The 14,939-nt window shown below is 35.9% G+C and overlaps 1 protein-coding gene across 9 annotated transcripts in view; it reads right to left on the bottom strand.

The window, feature by feature from the left end:
• Positions 1-2,034: 2,034 nt before the first annotated feature.
• The window catches only part of SPIN1 (spindlin 1), a 63,115-nt gene continuing 50,210 nt past the window's right edge, over positions 2,035-14,939 (bottom strand). For all 9 annotated transcript variants that reach the window (XM_058864958.1, XM_058864957.1, XM_058864953.1 and 6 more), the window contains 3 exons: positions 9,630-9,883; positions 8,455-8,688; positions 2,035-5,775 (listed from right to left, as the gene is read on the bottom strand). In XM_058864958.1, the coding sequence (XP_058720941.1) occupies positions 5,576-5,775; positions 8,455-8,688; positions 9,630-9,883 (688 nt within the window). In that variant the 3' untranslated portion in view covers positions 2,035-5,575. The remainder of the gene's footprint in view (positions 5,776-8,454; positions 8,689-9,629; positions 9,884-14,939) is intronic.

Below are 14,939 nucleotides of genomic sequence, written 5' to 3' on the forward strand. Positions count from 1 at the left end.
CATCCACCAGCCCAGGATCTCAGCTCATCCCTGCTGTCCCAGCCAACTGTTCCTCAGCCCTGCAGGAGCACCGGGACTGCCCGCCCGAGGGGGTTTGTGAAACAAAGCCTCTCCTCCATCCCGTCTCAGCCGAGAAAGCTGTCCCGGGGTCCCTGGTTCTGTTTTCTTGTTATTGCTGTAGTTATTGTTGTTTGTTTGCCTGGTTATACTAGTAAAGAACTGTTATTCCTATCCCCAGATCTCTGCCTGAAAGCCCCTTGATTTCAAAATTATAATAATTCGGAGCGAGGGGGTCTACATTCTTTCATTCCAAGGGAGGCTCCTGCCCTCCCTAGCAGACACCTGTCTTCTAGAACCAAGACACTAAGGTATTGATAATGGCAAAGAGATTAAGTGATGTAACATGCAAAGACAGGAACTTAGAAAGAAAAACTAGTTAGTTTGAAAAAAATGCTTTAAAGTGTGCAAAATAGTAAAAATCTTTTATTATCCAGTGCTTGACGATGAAAGAACATACCTATAATTTCCTTGATGTACTCTTACTTCTCATTTTAGAGCCTAATGATCTTAAATTGCAGCAGCCCAACCTCCTCCCAGATATCCTTACTGAACTTCACCCTTTGCAGAAAACAAGAGAGTCCCCTGAAGTCATTAATGGCTCCACTGCTTACAGCATGAATATAAAAATAAAAATTATGTCAAAGTAAGTAGCCCACTGAGCAAAGAGCAGGTTTGGGGTTTTTTTCTCCCTAAAAAAAATGTTCATATGGACAAGGAGGAACCTGACATGTGAAAATATTGTACAGTAGCATTGAAGTAATAGCTCTGAGTAGAACCCCTACCACCCTCTGAAATCTGAGGGACATTACTGTCTACAAAGCACTGACATTTAAGCTACTTGAAAGTAACCAGCTCTCAGGGGCAAGTTCATTACTACAGTGATAGACAACAAAAGTATCTTGGCTTTTTTAAGGCTTTTTCTTGTCTCTGTAAAGAGGAAGATGCCACCAAACTGAGGTTGGGTTTATTAGTGGTAATGCAGAACAGATTCGACATTAGTCACACTGTGTTACTGTATCTATTTTTAAATACAATTTAATAGCCTGGTCACAGAGATAAACATCTGCTTTTTGCAGGTGATATGCCTGCTACAGCAATGTCTTAGACTCTTTCTAATCACAGATGTACACAATATAAATCTTCACTGGGAGCAGTACCAGGGGCAACAGGATACAATAAACTGGATACCAATTACAGGAAGAGGCTTGGGTATGCATGCTGGCATACTCCATGTTCTTCAGTGTACGACTAAATGAGCTTGGTGCCAAAAAGTGTGTTTTAGAATCACAGATTCGTTTAGGTTGGAAGAGATACTTCAGATCACTGAGTCCAACTGTTAACCTAACACTACAAAGTCCACCACTATACCACATCCTTTAAGTGCCATGCACCCTTTATTATCAGAAAAAAGGCAGTAATAAAGAAAATCTGTTCAACATGGAAAGCCTGCCTTAGTAATTTAACCACATAAAGTCTTCACAACAACTTACAGGACTTTTGAAAATCCACAACATGGTGATGTTATCTTCTCTGCTCATCACCTCCAATTTGCATCAACTTCATTTTTTATTACCAGTAAAGTACACTTCATTAAATTTTAAATTGTTTTAATTCAAAGCAAATTAATGTATCACCAAAACACTGCCAATGCTTCTGCAGTTCCCCACTGCCAAGATATTTTGTGTACTCTGGAAATAGAGACTGCTTAACAGACCCACACAGCCCCTGGAGGGGAGAGTTTTCTGTGTTTAGTTAAATACAATTTACAGTACGCTTTTCCTTAGGCAAGTTCCATCTTACCAGCATTTATACTTATTTGATAAAAAAGAATAAAATTTGGCTTTGCAAGCAAACGTATTTCATAGGGCAAGTATTACACCAGCATACATGGCTCAACATTAAAACTGATACTGCTTCTTCATAACCTGAAATCACATTACTATGTTTTGCTTGTGAGAACAAAGTTTACAGGCATAAGTTGCACATAAAGGGTTTATTTTAAATGTTTTAAGGATAGAGTTACATCATAATTATAAAAATTACTTACAGAATTAAGTAACAATTTAAAGTGTTTATACTTCTAAATGCAGAGAACAGGGAACTGTCTACATTGTTCAAAATAAAATAAAAATAAAGAAACCAAGCTCTAAAGATGAATTCATTACCTAATTTAAAAATGCGAACACGAAGACCTCTGAACTATACACATACCAAGAACCATCCAAATTGCACTAATGATGTAAAATACAAAAAGCACAGCATTTTCAAGGAACCAGAAACTGTTTTTACCATAATTCTTTTCCCTGACACAACTAGTAAATTCTATCTGAAGATAAAGCCCCTATGTTTAAACAATCCATTTAAAGAATGCTTCTACCTATTCCAACAAAAAGGGTTTTCCCCATCTTTAATCCAGCATAGTTTAGGGTTTGGCACTCAAAAGAAAGAAGAAGAATGTAGCGTTCTGCTATTCAACTGAAATTTTATTTTTTTCTTTAACAGAATACATGGTCCCTTCAAATGCTGTATGACATATACAACTGGAAAATTACCTTCCGTTGGCACTATGCTCGTCTCACCGGTGCATTTAATCCTACTAACAACCATTAAAACAGCACAATAAGCAAATTCACAAAAAACTGAACACAAAATAAAAACAGAACAAAACAAAAACCTAAACATTTTAACATGCAACTTTAGTTTGTTACATTGAATGTTCTAACCCTCTAAGCATGCAAAAAAGGATGGTCTGCATTTAAGTTGTTTTTTTTGTTTTTTTTTTTCCCTTTTTAAGTTTTACATGGCAGCCTGACATCACACACACGCACACACACAATATACAACAATACTACAGCAGGTAAATGTGAAAGGTGAATAACTTTTATACAAAGATCCATGGCTTGTGCCATCACAAGCCCTATGTGATTTTGGAAAGTAATGTTGAACCCCTATAACAAGGAACCAACATTTAGTTACCAGGGTAACGCAAGCACTGCATGCAGATCTGAAACATGAGCCTAAAACAAAGCCCAAAGCAGATGGGCAGGGAGTGGAATTAGTCTCAAGCCTCAAAACTGTGGTTTAAGCTATCAAAAAAAAAAAAGAAAAGAAAAAAGAAAAAAAAAAAAAGTGAAAATACCCACACAACAGACAACGGGGACATCGAAAAACAACTGTGAAATTTACAGTTTGTATATTATACCCTAATTGTCAGAATACATAGTGTATTCAATAGGCTTGCAGAAAACCCACAAATGCAAGCCTAACGCTAAAAGTGTTCCAGTAGACCTAAACCTCAGATTACTTCAAAACAAACCTCTTATTCCTCAGATATATAGCCCCAAGTTCAGTGTACTAGGTTATTCATGTATCTCGTGTGTAATTAATATACTCACTCATTCCTGTGCCACAAATATCGACTTGGGCTCATGGAGCCAGGCTCAGCTTTGAGATTTACATGCAGGACTCTTAAGAGTCAATAGAAAACACAACAGATCTGCAGGATGAAAACACTGTGTTGCAAATCTGCTCACTTTGTTCAAACACAAGAAACATTTACGACTCAGGTACTTACTGCATAAGGACTGCATCAAGAAGCTATTCACTGAAAGACAATAGCCTGCCTTTGGTTGCCCATGATGAAATACTGGACATAATGCAATATAGTAGCAATGGACAAAGAATTAAGGTATTATATTTATACGGAGAGTATTTATTACCATTCAACAGCATAATGAGGCACAAGCCTTAAGGCTAAAATATGAAATCAGGCAAAAAAATGGACAGAAAGGGGCTTAAACCACTGAGTCTTCAATATCAAGAATACCCACAACAGAGGTCACCTGCACCTCTGTCCTCCGATTAACAGCACCTCTCCTGCATTCTTCCACTAATGGCACACGGTTGGATATCAGGGTATTTGTTCCTTCCATCAACAGTGTTAACTGTCTTCACATTCTGTACTTCTGTGAAGCAGTTTTTTGAAACTTGCAGAGCTCTGCCTTATTGTAACATGACAACCTTGTTGCTGTGCTGGATTGTTGTTCCAATTCCATTATTTTTAAAAGCTGCCACACTTAAGAAACCCTAATTTTCATTTACAACTATCTTGCAAGATTATAACCATGAAAAATTTTGCAGTTGTGGGCTGCTATTTACATCCACAATCTAATGCAGATGACTGAACCACTGAGACTGCCTATAGCTTCCATTAGATAGTACATCACTGGCATGCAGAACTCTAGTGTTCATAGAATGAAATTCATGTTAACAGCATACCTCAAAGCAAGTACAATGTACACCACAAAAGGCAACAACAGGTTTAAACTGTAGATTTGTCCAGACACTCCTTATGTGGAAAAGCCAGAAAAACAAACTGGGAAGATGCCTTCTCGAACCAAAATGATTAAAAGCAAACCAACACAAAGGAATGCAACAGACTGAGCAGAAGGCAACAAATGCTTCTCCTTCTCTAAAGTTACATCTTCATTGTAAAAGGACACCCCCTCCCACTCCCCTGGCATGAGATTGTATTTACCATGTAAAATATTAACTACTGTTAGGCTTCTAAGTCCACACACAAACATTCAGGTTGCTAGGTTTTGATATTAAATGAGAGACTACTGATGCCAATGCGTAGTCTAAAGTCTTCTGAAGTAGCATATATACTGTTAAAGTTGTGGCACCAAGCACTTGGGTTTTGCTAAGAAGTGTGTATAACAAAGAAAGAAGTACAACACTTAGGACTGAAGGCAGCCTTGTTGCATGTATTTTACTGGTTCCTACAACTTGTAAATGTGGGCCATTAACCTGCATATTCTAATTACGTGGTTATACAGATTAAATGTAATTTTATAGTTTAAAGCCTTTTCACTGAAAGGTGTGTAATCCAAACACTTGGTATCCTACTGCCCTGTGACTAGTAAAAAATGCACAAGCATTTCCACGCACTGCAAGTTCTTAAAAAGCTAAATTTGAAATAAAGTGTAGAAACACAGCAGAATGATGTTACTTGGGTTAGGCACTCCTTGATACTGCACAAACTGTTTAAACCTTTCAGAAAAGTCACCGCTGTCCCAACCCTGAAAACAAGGACTGCCAGTATCCAAGAAATTAAATTTAATGTTACAAAAAAAGGCGTATCAAAATATCAAACTACACTTGAATGTGGCAGTTGAACAAGTGAGTGAAAGATTGAAGAAAAAGTCAAAATCTATGAAAAAATTTAGATTAATGATTACAATACTAGATCAACTTTACACAGCTTGAATTTGCAGCTGTTCTTTGCTTTTAACTCCCTCCTGCCCAAACATACTGACTTCCTTCAAGAAAAGGAGTTCTCTTACACAAAATGTGTCATGTTTGTATTACTCAGAACAAAACAGTTTTGCTGGCAGAGATTGTGGGTTCGCAGGGACATTTAAGCTTTCGTTAAACTGGAAAGCAGTCAAGTCTTTGTGTCTACAAATTTTACATTTAATAGTTCCACAAATTTGGCAAAAGTTCATGATGACGTCTAGGATGTCTTCACCAAATCGTAGACATAAATATGGAAATCATCATCAAACTTGATGAAATAGACAGATGGTTTGGCTTCAACTTGATGAATGACCATGCCAGTCCTTTTCGAGCCATCTTCTTTGGCATATTCCACTTGTTTGCCTACCAGGCTGTCCACAACTTCACCTGGTTCCCGTTCTGCAGGAGGTGAATCATCTGCAACATAAACCCAATATGCTTTAGTAGACATTAAAAAAATTTTGCACAACAGAAGACAGCTGCAGAATCTTCTTTAAAACTTTTACATAACAATTAAAAGTTGTAAACAGATTAATTAATTTCTTTCAGACAAGCACCTAACAATTGCCATGCTTGTAGAAAGTAGCTGAAGAAAAGATTTTCAAGTAATAATGTCTTTCATTTTATTAAGACAAAAATAGCACTTTGGTTGGTAAGAGAAGTAAATTTTTTACAGGAAGGTGTATACACAAGTTGTAGAAAACGGCTGTAGGTAACTGAATTTAAGCCATGAGCAGAAAGATTGGACCTCCTTAGCAGAAAAGTAGCCTAACTTGACTTCCCCTCTTCCCACACACATTATTCGAAGGTTCAATGTGTGCATTCAACTGCAACAAAAGCATCTTTTCTGAAATGGTAGTAGGTGTAAACTCCTTACTAAAAGGGGCTTTTTGCTCTGTATTTGAAGAATGTTTTTGGTATGGTCTGATTGTATTATTTTCCTCTCTGCCATAACCTAACCTAACATAACAGACAATATCTGTGCTAAATCTGGATAATGAGAGGTGTGATTTGTAACATGTCAAGTGAGTGTCTACAAGCAAATCACAGAACGAATATAATAAAGGATGGAGATGTATGAAGAACTGGAAGCTAGCTCCGTCTTCTTTCTCAGCTCCTCTTTGATTCCTAGTTCCGATAAACTTGTATTCCACTGAAAAACTTTCTGAAGCAATTATATCTGCTGTGGCTTTTATTCTGTATATCGTAAGCTTTTAAATTAATAACTTGGTTAAAAGTTTGCATTAGGAATTCCTTATAGATTCTACCCATTTTATTTTCAGTTTTGAGAGCTGTGAAAGAACTCTCAAAAGAGGGGAAAAAAAAACCACAACAGGGAATGAATAGATTAGCTTTCATTTACACTTAAAAATTCTTCTGCAAACAGAAGCTTCTTTCTTGTGCTCCAGTTCCTCTATAAATGCATTGTCACACATAGTTATTATCCTCTTAGTATTAGTTTTATATGAAGAGTCCTTATTGGCAAAGATGCAAGTTTCTACATTTTCACTTACAAGTGTAGGGAAATCAAAAGATCCAGCAATACATTTTCCCTTTACAAAAAGAAAAAAGGTTAAAACAAATTATCTATTATTTGGTCTCCTCACATGTACAGAACCTGTATTTGAAAAGGGACAGTACCTTAGAAATTTTATTTATGATATCATGGTACGTTCCACCAAATTTACAGAAGAATTTGCAAATATTCTAAAATCTGATATGAAAAATACTATTCCAAAATACTAACATCCAATTGTTGACTCAAGGACATGATTCAAAATATCTGGAAAGCATTCACATTCAGGGAAGGAAGTAACTACTTCAATGTATTTAGAAAATCCGTAAGCAATAATCTCTTGGTGAGCATAGAGGGTTAAGTGCACCAAAAGCAAATAAGATTTAAATGGAAAGAAAGCATGTATGCCTTCCCTACTCTCAAGGTGAAAGAAAGTAAAGCAAACTTAAAATACATTCCTAGTCCATTTTGGTGGCTAATACAAAGAACCAGTTATTTTAACATTCAGGTCTTAAAGAGCTTGCTTTATTTCTTTAAGAAGAGGAAGGTCACTTTTTTTCCTTTAACATCTGTGGTTCATTCTTTAAAAGCATCAGAGATACTGCTTTTTGCTAGGGGTGGAGGAGAGGATAACCTAAACAGAGACCATTAACACAAATGGTATGCAAGTAAGAGCCACTTTTTTATTCTACCAGTAGATTATTACCGCTGGTGCATTTGAAAGATGATTTCAAACTCCACAAATTACTAATTGGATAACTGTAGTGGTTGACTACATAGTACTTTGCATATGTACTAGTTACAATTAATTTTCTTTAAGTCTCAGATGGCTTCTGTCAGAAAGGGTTTTGTTTCACAGGAGAAGTAAATCCAAAGTATTCTTTAAAATCTCTTTTTTTGTACCGACTATCTAAGTCTCTAGAACAATACTGATTCTGCGAAAATCCTAAATTAATAGAAGTCCTGAAGAAGAAGACAATTTCCCATGCAAAATAAGAGGAAATAAGAGGAAATCTTTTTCTTACTAGTGTGTTACAAAATGTGAGAGAAAATCAATTTTCAAAAAATAAGTACTCCTTTCCCACAGGCAAGTGGGAAAACAAGAAGTTTTTCACCCCAAAGACACACAGCTCTGTGAAATTCTTCTTACAATATTAGTTTTAGCCAAAATATTCATTCCCACAAGAACTGCTTCAGAGACACAAATCAAGAGCCAGCTCCATAAGACATGATACTTCTGTGAGAAAACAGCAGTGGAAGACTTCTGGTTTGTCAGTTTCCACTAAAAAACAGAAACAAACTCTTCCACAGTGGTATACCCATATTTTCAGCAGAATTAAGAATAATTACGAAAAACTATTACCCAGCATATGTCACTGCTAAGAAAATATAAATGTTTCAGCAGTTAACACAGATGTTCTTTGTTGTACTACCATACTTGTTATTGGTAATACTTTAAAAAAAATAAATGGAATAGCAAATATGATGCTTGTCTGTCAACTTTCTTGTCCGTAAATAAACCACAGATAAACGTTTAACACAAAAAGCAGCCAGAAGACAACAGTAATTGGCCTACTTACTTGAATCAGGCATAATGCGAAGGTCACCTTCTTTATAATCATCTAAGAGCTGGTACATGTACAAGACAGGATCTTTCTCGTAGGTAATATAAAACCATGTGTTCATAATAGGAGCTCGAGCCAAAACCATCCCCCTCCATTCATCTTTCGAGCCATCCTCTGTCTCAAACATATGTTCCACAGCTTTACCAATCATTGTGTCTGCCAGGTGGGCATCACTAATTCGAGACGAAGCTGAAATGACAGCATTTCACAAATTCATTGAAAAGCATAGATATGTATCCTTATAAAAAACAATCTTTATGCTGATTAATACACAAATCTGATTGGCAGTTAGTAAATTCATACACAAAACTAACAGCGTCCATCCCAGAGTTTTGTGCTGTAGAACTAAGAACTTCATAATGTTGTTAAAATAACCATGAATTGAAACAATCATAATGCAAGCTAACAAGAGATCAGTTGAGCAGCAAAGACTCTGAACTTTAACTAGACACTGGACAGAGAGAGGCAGAAACAAAAGGCCTATCTCAGAGCAGTTCTACAATGTTATTAATTTAGCTTTGGGGTTTGGTTCCGCCTAACGCCACCCTACAGACTGCTACCAATTTCTTCCTATTCAGGAGAAGCAACAGCCTTTTCTATTTACCAACTAGTGTTTACTTGAGTAGGTATCAAACTTGGTGGATTGAAAAACCTTCAGTTTAACAATCCAGTGCTAATTCTGAAAAACAAAAAAACGTTATTACTAATCTGGTTAATTCACTAAGACCATATCTTCCTGACATTATTATAATTCCTGGTGGTAGCACAAGAAAAAATGTAACCTTATCACTGTTACACACACAAGAGAGACAACATAGTCTAGATGGCTTAGAGTTGGAATTTTAACAGAAACATCAATATTAATCTAAGAGCTACACGATGTACTACATACTACTTAAAGACAGAAGACAGCAACTGCAGTCACTAGCATCATCAAAATTTTTTAGAATAGAAAAAAATGTGAAGGATTTAGATTACCTGCCACGAGAGAAAAAACTAAATTGACCAGTAACATTTAAGTGGTCACAGGTTGTCTTGGGGGGAAGTATGGAGGGATTAGTGAAAAACATTTAGTGATAAATGTCATCCAATACGTATATTTGTTTAGCAGAAAAACCCGAAACACTTACCAACTCTGTCTGGAAGAACTTCAAGTGCTGAAACTCTTTCATCTTTGTGAAGTTCTAGTCCATACACACAATCAAATCCATCATACTTTATGAGATAGAGCGAGGGATTTACAGGAACTTGATCAAGAACTGTGCCCTTCCATTGTGTTACAGGTCCACTCCCTTCTTTCCATCCGTGCTGTATCCTGCAGCCTACAATATTTCTTCGTGGCTGAGATATAGGTTTGCTTGGTCCCACATTGTTTCTATGTTTTCTGTACACAGATACAAACATTAATATTAAACAAGTACATACATATTCAAAATTCTACTTTAAAAAATAGCTCTATGCTTTTACATGGCAATATATTTTATAGCTTAGCACACCTTATTCAGATTAGAGCATAAAGCTTATCACGCTTTATTGGAAAAAAAACCCCCACACTTAAAAGCAGTGACACATTTTTGACATGCTGTACAAAGTCAGTTTCCTAGCAGTAAATTCTAGTTTGCTTGAGTCAAAACAACCATTCTATTCCTTGCTACACTGAATGTCAAAAGTGAAACTCACCTGATCAAATCTCAAAGCACATGGTTAGCTGGCAGTATTGCAACTGTACTACCTTGCTGCTCTCTGTAGAACAGTAAACAACTCCTTCCCAGGAGGAAGAAGTCAGTGTAAGCACATTATGTGGCTGACTGAAACTCTTTCAAAATGTTCGTTTTCCCTAAAACAGACCTGTTTTCACCTAAAGAAAATTTAGGCTCCTTCATTTACAGATAATTTTGACTCCAAGTAGTTTTAAAGACACATGACAGCAACAACACTTCTGTATTTAATAAGGAAAATAAAAAATTGGATGTAATGTGAATGGCCATAGAAGGGATACTCCTTTATGCACAAAACAGATCAAGTAACTTTTATGTCCTTCTGATACTTTCATGGAATGTGGAATTGGCACAGAAATTCCTTCTGGTAAGTAACAGTTGCTGTTTTGATGAACTGTAATGTAAGGTATTTGACAGCTCCAAATCACCGAAAGTGTTATACAAGTTTTGTTTTATCCAGCTATTAAAAACACAAATTGACAATTTTGAACACAAATGGAAGAAACTAACAGAGAATTATGACAATATACGAAATTCTTCTGGATATCAACTAGTTGTAAAATAAATTTTTGGGCTACTATTTGTAGTACACGTCATTTCAATGGCAGTAGTATATGCACACAACTAGCTTAAAAGTAACATCTAAAAGACGATCAGTTGCAGAAGGCAATATTCTTCCTTAGATTAGAGATAGTGATCAAAGATAAAGGTCTCCGGGTATGATGAATGCTCTCATGGAAGTCTCTATATGATCAAAAAAATACAGATAATAATCATACCACTGAAATATTGGAAGAAGTATTTCAGAATAACAGACTCGCAATATGATATTGGGATGTTCAATGCTGTATCATAACTGTCATCATAACTATTAAGAACAAGATACACAGTTAACTTCAATACTTGTCCCACCTCCAGATTTTAAATAACCATGAAGATCTTAGCAAGGGTGTTTTCAAATTTCACTTATGTTATCATTTGAGGTATTCAAAGATCAGACTGCAGTTTTCCATTCCTAACCTTGATAGCACAGATAAGTGGAACAGGTTGGAGTTCCTGTAAAGAGAGACTCTCCCACTAAGCTTATAATTTTATGCAAAAAACTAGAACGCATTTTCAAATTCTTCAGTTCTGCACAAGAATATATATATGTTTCTAATTGTAGTAAGTGTCAGTAATAGCTCACTTTACAAAATAAGATTAGAGATCTGGTTCTCAGCACATAAAATTGAGTTTGTTTTGTATTCAATTTATTTAATTAGTGCTAATGGAACACTGCTTCATTCTGAAGGGAATAAAACCAAATAGAAATAAAAGAAGTTTAAACTGATGTTGCTTTGTCTAGTTTAAGCAGTATATGTTGCTCGTAATTTCATCTTTGAAAAAGACTGCAAAGCTATTGATATTCAACCTCACAGTCAACTTTACTTTTTGCCTACAAAGCATAATGCACTTTAATTTGGAACAATAAGGCAAAAAGCTTTACACTCATTCTAAAAAAAGATGGAAGAAGACAACATAACTAAGTTCAAACAGGTAACTACATTTAAAATGCCTCATAGAGCAAAGAGCATTAGGAATTTAATTACAAGTCAAGTAATCGCTAGGTGTACTTGCAGTTCAAATTTTTGCTTTAAGGTTGCATTATTGAACAGCTGCTCACTTCTCATTTGAAGTGATTCATGCTGTAAGAAATTAGATATTCAAACTAGTACATTATCAAGGAAAACCTACTTCTTGCATCTGAACATGGTAAGAAAACAAGCAAAAGACTCTAACTATTAAAAAGTAAGTTATGATTGTACTTCCATGTAAGACAACCAAGTAACTAACTCTCCTTTCCTCAACACTGTGGCATTTTTGTAATAAATCAAGTCACACAAATAACCTTCTATGATACTCTATGCAGAAGATCCAACACCATTTTTCTCTTTCACTAATTAACACAGTCTTTAAAATTTCCACAGACATTTGCTCTTGGATATTTGAAAACAATTAGACGTGTAAGACATGAAGGCAGGAAAACCATAAAATATCAAGTCCTGGAAATAGCTCTTGACACATCAGACATATCCTCACTGTAAACAGCCCTTCAATTCCCAAAAGTTTCTGATCCTCTTCTGTATCTTGCAGGCTGTAAGCTGTTAAGTAAAACCTAGTGCGAAAAAGTTTCATTATCTGAACCAAATACTTTGGAAGCATTCTAAATACTACACAGCCAGAAGGAAATCTGCCCAGATGTTAAAGCTGTGTTTATATGGTCCTTGCACAAACTTTAATTTGGCAACTGCTACCTGGGAAGCCAACATATTGCAGAACTGCAGTGGGTAGCAGAAAAATCAGCCATTACCAGAGGGTTGTGCTTAAAACACAAACTAGCATTTAGAAAAACAGGAATGGCAATGCCCAGTAATCCATAAAGTTACCCATTTAGGTTTGGTTGTTGATTGATTTTATCCTGATCATGGCATCTCAGAAAAACACCATAAGGAAAAAAAAAACAAACCCACAAACCCAGAAGGATGAAAGAAAACCCTGTCTCTCAGATATGCAAAACAAGCACAACTGTGAAAAACTGGAATGAAAACTATAAAACATTATAGAAGCAGTACAGCAGCAGCAGCAGTCAGCATGTTTTCAATCTTTTACAGTACAAAACAGAAAAGTTATTGAAAGTAGGATACAAAACTTAATACAACTGTGATCTTATTAATGTCTATGACTAATAACAGAATAGCAATCAGAGAATTGCTATGAACTACTTTTCAAAATATTCAGATTGTGAGGCACATTAATTAAGACAGAAGTTTTAAGGTATATTCTGTACTCCCTCAAAAGTAAAAAAAAAAAATTCAGTTGTGAATTTCAGCCCTAGATGCTGAAGAAGCTGAGAGTATGTTACCTTAAAGTGGTATCAAAATTTCATAGTGTCTAAACTCACTTATAGTTAAATTGCAATTATAACCTACACCTTGAAATCTCTGAATTGCCGACTACAAGAAATCTGGAGAGCCTGTAAGAAAGGACTGTTTCATATGTGTGCTAGATCTTGCACTATCCTTGTACACTAAGGGTGGAAAGAATGACATCTGTGAGTTTACTGATTGATCTGATGCCAGTAAGGTCAGCTTCATATTGGCAGAGTCCACCACTACCCACTGACAAAGTACTTGGAAGAACTGTCCTGTAACAACGGGAACCATTTCCAAAAGGCTCAACAGTTAACTACCATTTAAAGAGTTCCGAAGGCTCATCCATGCTCCTCATTCTATCACAACCTCAGTTACTGTCATGCCTTGTTCCTTCCTCTGCCACAAACCTTCTGAAACAAACCTTTAAAATCTCAATGGTCTTTGAGTCCCAGTACGCTTCCTTTTCTTTAAATGGGGATGTAACCAAATAAGTAGCTAAATATGTGACAAAGAATACAGTACTAACTCATGGTCTATCATACTGGCTCAGAGTAGCATCAGCATATAGTATTTATGGCAAACTATAAATATAAACAATATTCTACTACTCTACCTCATTCTCAGACAAGTCAGTAAGCAGCACACAAGAAGTCATCTTAGCTTGGTATAAAAAACACCCTAACTAAATAATAAACAATTGAACTAGGCTAAATTAACATAAAACTATGGATGGATAGCTAGATGCTTAAAGTACCTCAAAATCATGTCACTCAGGATCAAAACTTATGTCCCACAAAAGCCTTTATGCTAACAAATTTACAGCCTATTTAGTTATTTAAATAAGTGTATATTAACACAACAATAAAGACAAATCTAGCCACCCTCAAGTACAAAAGGCAACCCACCTCTGATAGTCTTCCCATCATACACTCCTTTCTCTGAGCGGTTGAAAGAGAACAAGAGAAATTAAATTTTAACCAACTCTACCTGCCCCTAGACAAATAAATGTTTCTCTTTGCCTTCTATGAAGGTAGACAAGAATGGATAATGATGAGCTGGTGGAAGGCATCAGAGTAGCTAAACATCAGGTGTTGTCTCTGGGAAACAGTTAACACTGTTAACAGTGATTAACTAGATTAATTGTGGAAAATACACCTGCCAAACAAATTGCTTGTGATTGATACACACTATATGACTTTACATTTACAAACAACTAGTAACAGTTTAAGTTTCCCACTTACCCTTCGATTTCTCTCACCAGATATGGTATCTTGCTGCATGACACTAACACCAATTATATCCAGAAGGTTACCTTTACTTTCACACAGCTACTCACCACTGTTCAGCTGCTACTATTTAAAATGTTGAAGATGGAAAAATACATGCCATGAAAATATAGCAATAGCAGGTATCCTTCCTTCACATACTAATAGCAGCTTCCTTACAGAAGTATTTCAGTACATTCTTTATTTTTAAAAACGCTACAGTTAGAGTTTTATTTTTCCAACGCTACAGTTAGAGTGCATACATTATTACAAATATCTGAGATTCCTTCCCAACTAGGTTCTTAGTAAGCATGATTTGCAGATTTTTTGGACCTGGTAACTGCTTGAACTCTGTGCCAGAGAACAGACATCCTACAGTAGACATGGCTAAGTTCAGGCTTGAAAATCCTTCTCTACAGATTCCAGAAAGAATTTCAAAATTATTTTCAATAAAACTATAGTGTTAACAGTCAGAACAATGTTTAAAACTTTATCTGTGGGACTTCCTACTACCTTCTAGAAAGAATTAAAAGTCTGACTACACA

The sequence above is a fragment of the Poecile atricapillus genome, chromosome Z (assembly GCF_030490865.1).
Source record: "Poecile atricapillus isolate bPoeAtr1 chromosome Z, bPoeAtr1.hap1, whole genome shotgun sequence".
NCBI lineage: Eukaryota > Metazoa > Chordata > Aves > Passeriformes > Paridae > Poecile > Poecile atricapillus.